At 51.4% G+C, this 6,257-nt stretch overlaps 1 protein-coding gene across 3 annotated transcripts; it reads right to left on the bottom strand.

Annotated features, from left to right (window-relative positions):
- PARS2 (prolyl-tRNA synthetase 2, mitochondrial) lies at window positions 1–5,282 on the bottom strand. Of its 3 annotated transcripts, none has more exons than XM_061186540.1 (2): window positions 5,198–5,282; window positions 1–1,672 (listed from the first exon to the last, which is right to left on the bottom strand). In XM_061186540.1, the coding sequence occupies exon 2, from the start codon at window positions 1,641–1,643 to the stop codon at window positions 216–218; it is 1,428 nt and encodes a 475-aa protein (XP_061042523.1). In that variant the 5' UTR covers window positions 1,644–1,672; window positions 5,198–5,282; the 3' UTR covers window positions 1–215. The 3 variants fall into 3 exon arrangements, with proteins under 3 accessions (XP_061042523.1, XP_061042525.1, XP_061042524.1); XM_061186542.1 differs by having other exon boundaries at window positions 1–1,560; window positions 5,198–5,208; XM_061186541.1 differs by lacking the exon at window positions 5,198–5,282 and adding an exon at window positions 2,328–2,341 and having other exon boundaries at window positions 1–1,560.
- Between the last annotated feature and the right edge of the window lie 975 nt (window positions 5,283–6,257).

The following is a 6,257-nucleotide window of genomic DNA, read 5'->3' as shown; positions in this document are numbered from 1 at the left end:
AGCAGGGCCAGCCAGACAAAGGGATCAAGATAATGACTTTAAATACAAATAGTCCGAACAGATGACTGGATAACAATTGGTTTTCCTAACATGGTCTCACCTTCCATGAGCTGCCCTCTTTCTGGGGAGACCAGCTCTGGAAAGCAGTATAAGAAAGGCAGCGTTAGAATGAACACCGAGACTGTGAGATGCAGTGGGAGGGGTCCAGGGGGCGTTTAGACAACCTGCACTTGGCTCAGTAATTCCAGGACTCCCTCTCTGGTGAGGAAGACCACCTCTCCGGTGTTCTGGCACCAAACCTCAAAATGTGCAGGGTCATCCAGGGCCCTCTTGCCCGCGATGATCACAAAGGGGTAGCCGAACTTGTTGGCGTCTTTCAGTCTGTTTCCAATGGTCAGATGGGTCCTGTCATCCAGGAGGACCTCCCCTTGGAGCTGCGGCACCGCCTCTGTGATGTGGTCATACAGGTGCTCTGTGAGCTCTGCGGCCGCCTCCTCCTTACTGCCCTTCTTGGGGGAAATGAGGCAGACTTGGTAAGGGGCCAGGAGGCTGGGCCAGCGGATGCAGTCTTCTGTAGCGAGAGCTTCAATGACAGCGGCCAAGATCCGCGTCACACCCAAGCCATAGCACCCCATTTCAGCCAGGGATGGCTTGCCGTGGACATTGGTGAACTGGGCACTGAAAATGGAGGAGTACTTGGTGCCCAGGTAAAACGTGTGCCCAACCTCGATGCCTTTGGTTTTGGTCAGTGGCCCCTGGCATGCAGGGCAGTTTGTCTGTGACAAGTCCAGAGTCTCCATGTTGGCCGAAAAGCCGCAGCTGGGACAGACTGCAAGCCGGTCCTCTCCGACGTCCACCGGCAGCTGGAACTCGTGAGACATCGTGCCCCCGATGCTGCCCACGTCTGCCTGGACCTTGACGCACCGCAGCCCCAGCCTGTCAAAGAGGCTGCTGTAGGCATCACACACCAGGCTGTAGGTCTGCCGGGCGGCCTCAGGGGAGGAGTCAAAGGTGTACATGTCCTTCATGTAGAACTCTCGGCCTCGGAGAAGACCAAAGCGGGGCCTGGGCTCATCCCGAAACTTCCTCGTCACCTGGTACAGCAGGAGCGGGAGCTGCTTGTAGGACAGTGTCTGCTGGGAGGCAATCAGGGCTGTAATGGCTTCCTCGTGAGTTGGTCCTAAGCAGTACTCCTTGCCGTGTCTGTCTCTAAGTTTTAGCAGCTCCTTGCCCATCGAGTCCCACCGGCTGGTGGCTCGCCAGAGCTCTGCTGGGCTGAGGCTGGGCATGTTGACCTTCTGTCCCCCGATGGCCTGCATCTCCTGGTCTATCACCCGCATAAGCTTCTCCATGGCACGGACGGTATAAGGCAGGAGGTGGTAACAGCCGGAGCTTGCCGGGTGAATCAGGCCCACCTGCAGCATCAGCCGCTGGCTCTTACAGGTCAGCTCGCCAGATCTGCCCTCTAGAGAGAGCACCTGGTCTTCCCGAAGGTTCTGGGGCTGGAACATGCGGGACAGCACCAAGCGCTTCCCTCTCCCTGGGGCACAGTGGTGAAACCTGTGAGGAACATACCCCGAGAGCTGGTGACTGCAGGTGGCCAAGGCAGGCAGCGCTCTGCATCTTGTCAGCAGCCCTTCCATCACACCCCGGCGTAAGGAGGCACTTGCGCCTGAAGAAAAACGAGCCGAGCAGAAATAGGTGTTAACTGTGATCCAGCACCCTGCAGTAGTCAGCGCAGGCTGGTCTCCAACAAACTTCTACGACCACCACCGATCTTGCGGATGCAAATCCTTTCTTTTCTAATATCCTAGCAGATCAAAGTACTATTGTACTTCTCTCACCATTTACTGCTGTTTAAAAAAAAAATCAATATTTTCCCGTTTATGGGACTTCCCTCGTGGCGCAGTGGTTAAGAATCCGCCTGCCAATACAGGGGACACAGGTTCGAGCCCTGGTCCGGGAAGATCCCACATGCCGCGGAGCAACTAAGCCTGTGCGCCACAACTACTGAGCCTGCGCTCTAGAGCCCACGAGCCACAACTACTGAAGCCCATGCGCTCTAGGGCCTGTGTGCCGCAACTACTGAGCCCACGTGTTGCAACTACTGAAGCTCGTGCGCCTAGAGCCTGTCCTCCACAACAAGAGAAGCCACTGCAATGAGAAGCCAGTGCACCACAACAAATACTAGCCCCCGCTCGCCGCAACTAGAGAAAGCCCACATGCAGCAACGAAGATCCAACGCAGTCAAAAATTAAAAAAAAAAAATTAAATTAAAAAAATATATATATATATATTTTCCCGTTTATAAAAATACAACAGCATACTGTGGAGACACCAATGCGTGGTGACAGCATTGGCTCTGGAATCAGGCAGCTTGGATCCCAGTCCGGCTTCCCAATAACTGCACCCTGTGTAGCTTGGGACATGTGACTCAACTCCTCTGTGCTCAGTTTCTTCATCTGTAAAATGAAGGGACCCATCATATAGGTTTATTGTGGGAATTTAGAGAAAAGTTATAAGAAGTTATTAGAGGGCTTCCCTGGTGGCGCAGTGGTTGAGAATCTGCCTGCCAATGCAGGGGACACGGGTTTGAGCCCTGGTCTGGGAAGATCCCACATGCCGCGAAGCAGTTGGGCCCGTGAGCCACAACTACTGAGCCTGCGCGTCTGGAGTCTGTGCTCCGCAACAAGAGGCCGCGACAGTGAGAGGCCCGCGCACCGCGATGAAGAGCGGCCCCCGCTTGCCACAACTAGAGAAAACCCTCGCACAGAAACGAAGACCCAACACACCCAAAAAATAAATAAATAAATAAATTTAAAGTACGTGCCGAAAAAAAAAAAAAAGAAGTTATTAGAACAGTATCTGGTATATTCTATGAACTGAATCTAAGTTTGCTAAGAAAAACAGAAACAAAAAAGAAAGGAAATCAACTATAATCTCTCAGCCCAGAGACAACCACTACTGACGATCCCTTGTCTCTTTTGCGAGCCCTGTCTTTGCCCACAAGCCCCCACCCCACCCATGCCTTCAATGTCCTTAATGTCTCTTCCCCCCTCACAGCACACAGTCCCTGGTCAGGCCACATGGTCATGGCTCCGAGTCAACATCTCCATTCTGTATGTTGTGCCTCTTAAGCTTCACATCTACCCATCCCACTGCCTCCTAGAGAACACACTGCATGAGTACTTCACACTCAGCACCCCACAGGGAGCTCAGCATCTTCCCCCTAAGCCTGCTCCCCGTCCAGCACTGCCTGTCACTCTGAATGGTAGTGCAAGCCACCCTTTGTCCAAAACAGAAACGCAGGTTCATCCACTCTGAGCTCCCTCTGTGCCCCACCTTCACCAACCCCTCTGTCCCTGTGATTCCTACTGCTTCACTTGCTTTTGATTCTGTGCCTTCTCTCCACCTCCACAGCCTCCACCCAGGTCCAGGCCACCATCATCTCTCACCTGGGCTACTGCAACAGCCTCTTCACTTGGGCTCCCAGCTTCCAGGCCCACCCGCCTCCAATCCATTCTCCACGCTGTAGCCACAGGGGATACTTCCAAAACACATACAGCAACAGCTTTTCTTGCTTAAAATCCTCCAACAGCTTCCTGCTACCCTTAGAATCAGGTATAAGCTTCTGACCTTCACAGTGCACACGGCCCCACGTGAGCTAGCTGCTGGTCCCCTCTGGCCTCCTCTCACCAGTGCCCTCTCTGTGCTCCAGCTTCAGCACACTCATTATTAAAACACAGTTCCCTTTGCGTAGAATGCTTCTCCCCCCTTTGCATACCAACTTCTACTCATCCTCCAGGCCTTAGGAGTGCCACCCTGTCTTCTAGGATGCCTTCCTTGACCCACTCCCCATACCCCAAAGGCCAGCTTCTCCTGCAGCAGCCCCTGATCCCCTATCAAACACCAATCGCTCTTTGGAGTTACTGCTCCTTCAGCTGCCGGTCTTCCCCCAGGCAATCAGCTCTGTGGAGGAAAGGACCAGATCTAACTCGCTCACCACTCAGCACAGAGCAGGGGCTTACTAGACAATTGTCTAATGAATGAGCACGTAGGTTTCTGTATGATTTTAGAAAATATTCACACATTCCTAAGGGCAGTACAACATTTCATTGACTAGATCAAAAACGATTCTCCAGAGAGTTGTTAATTTTCTCTGTTGTATGTAATCTACAACAGAAGGCTTTCTTTTCTTTTGTTATATATTTGGGAGAGATCTTCAGTAATGGAATTACTGAGTCAAAGGGTATAAACTCTTTCAAGGTTCTTGATTTATGTTGCCAAATTTAGTGAGCACCCCTAATCTTCAGCAAATCCCATGGGACAAAGCTCTTCTGCAGTATGCTGAGAACAGGTTACTAATTCCCCTCAGCTCTGGGAAGCTCAAATCCCCCCAGGTGGTTCCCTCCAGCTTTCAGCAGCCTGAGTCCTCCAGCTGGTCTCCTCCAACCTCAGGCAGCTTCATCCATTTCCCCTGGGCACTGTACAAATATTATCATTTCCTATGTGGCCTATGACCTGAAAACGGCTGGGAGGCACGGCCACAGAGCCCTAGTGTGACTGCGTGGAAAAGTGCAGGCCTGGAGGCAGGGCACACGTGGTTGACACCTGGAGCCATCACTTAAGGTCCCACCTCAGGCCCATGGCCCAAGCCAGAAACTCCTTCACCCCTGACTCCTCCTCAAGCAACTGAGTCTGTCTCCAAGATTTCTCTCAAGTCCACCCCCTCCTTTCTTTCCCCTACTTTCTCAGCTTGGGTTGAGAAGGCCCTCAGTACAGCTTGCTACATTACGGTAGCCCAGTGGTTCTGAAATTTAAGCAAGCATCAGAATCACCTGGAGGGCTTGTTAAAACACTGATGGTGGGGCCTCATCCCCTGAGTTTCTGATTCAATAAGTCTGGGGTGTGGGCAGAGAACCTGTATTTCGAACAACTTCCCAGTCACAACGACCCGAGGCAGACAAGGAAGGAAGTCCTGCGATTTCACAACGGAGGAAACAGACTAGGAGACGAGTATTATTCAAGAGTTTGTGATGGTGACCCCGCCCCAATCCAAGGACGAGATGCACGTGGGAAAACGGACACCACGGTCCTCGGTCTCCGCGCCCAGAACCGAGCCCTCTCTTCATTCCGCAGCCCCTCCCTCAGCCCGTCCCTCAGCCCCCAGTCCTCACTGTCACCCACGATCACCAACCGTAGTCCCAGCGAACGCCAGCCCCGCAGGGACCACCGCGCCGGGCCACCGCGCCTGCGCCAGGGACGTGCCTGCACCAAGCCCCGCCTCTTGTCCTTCCCGCCAATCACAAAGCCGCGCTCACGTGGACTGGCCCCACCCCACTCTAGACGCCAGTGAATTGCTTGCCGGAAACTTAGGCAAGGAGAGAGAATGGGCTCATAGGTTGGCCTACGCAGCAATAAGTAAATCACCGTCCCGGAAGTGCCCTCTAGGATTGAGGGAGGTGTAACTCTATGATCAAGGCCGCGGGCCTAGGTTTTGAGTCTAGTGTTCCCGCCCACTGCCAGGGCCCGCCCCACTCTCTGAATAGGAGAACCGCCGGCTATAGTGTAACCATGACAACAGTAGGCCATGCGGTTTCGAATCTACCCTATGATTTTACAGGCTATCAATTTAAATAAATTAAAAATTTTTAAACAACTGGAATAAGACACCTTTATTTAATCTTTAAGACACTAAATCAAACTTTCACAAAATATTTTTTGAGCAGCTACCACGTACCAACGGCTTGTAGAAGCTGGGAATAGTGAACAAAATAGACAAAGTTCCCGGCATTCAGTATACCTTACATTCTAGTCAATAAACCAATACAATGAAATTTAAGGGAAGGCCAAAGAACTCAAGATAAGTGGTATTTTAATGCAATTAAATTTTTAAAAAAATACAAAAACTGACATCATGAACAAGTTATCAAAATTTTATATAACGACAGGATCCGTTAGTCAGATGGTGTTAAATGCTATGGAGAAAAATTAATTAGGGAAGGGAAAGGGTTGAAGGTCGAGTGGTTGCCATTTAAAATAGAAGGATCAGGGAAAGCCTGGTGGAGAAGGTGACATTTTAGCAAAGACCTGAAGGAGTTGATAGAAGCTTGCAGATATCTGGGGGAAGTACGTTTCAGACACAGGGAAGAAGTGCAAATGTCCTGAGTGAGAGCTGCATATCATATAACTCTACCTAACCGATAACAGCTATAGTTTATTCAGCACCTAAAATCTACCAGACCCAGTGCAAGACA

Source organism: Eubalaena glacialis, chromosome 3 (assembly GCF_028564815.1).
Source record: "Eubalaena glacialis isolate mEubGla1 chromosome 3, mEubGla1.1.hap2.+ XY, whole genome shotgun sequence".
In the NCBI taxonomy this organism is placed as follows: Eukaryota; Metazoa; Chordata; class Mammalia; order Artiodactyla; family Balaenidae; genus Eubalaena; species Eubalaena glacialis.
Note: the sequence above shows the minus strand (reverse complement) of the source record. Positions and strands in the feature narration are given on the sequence as shown.

Excerpts from the sequence above, each read along its gene's own strand:
- PARS2 (XM_061186540.1), bottom strand. The coding sequence starts at position 1,643 with ATGGAAGGGCTGCTGACAAGATGCAGAGCGCTGCCTGCCTTGGCCACC.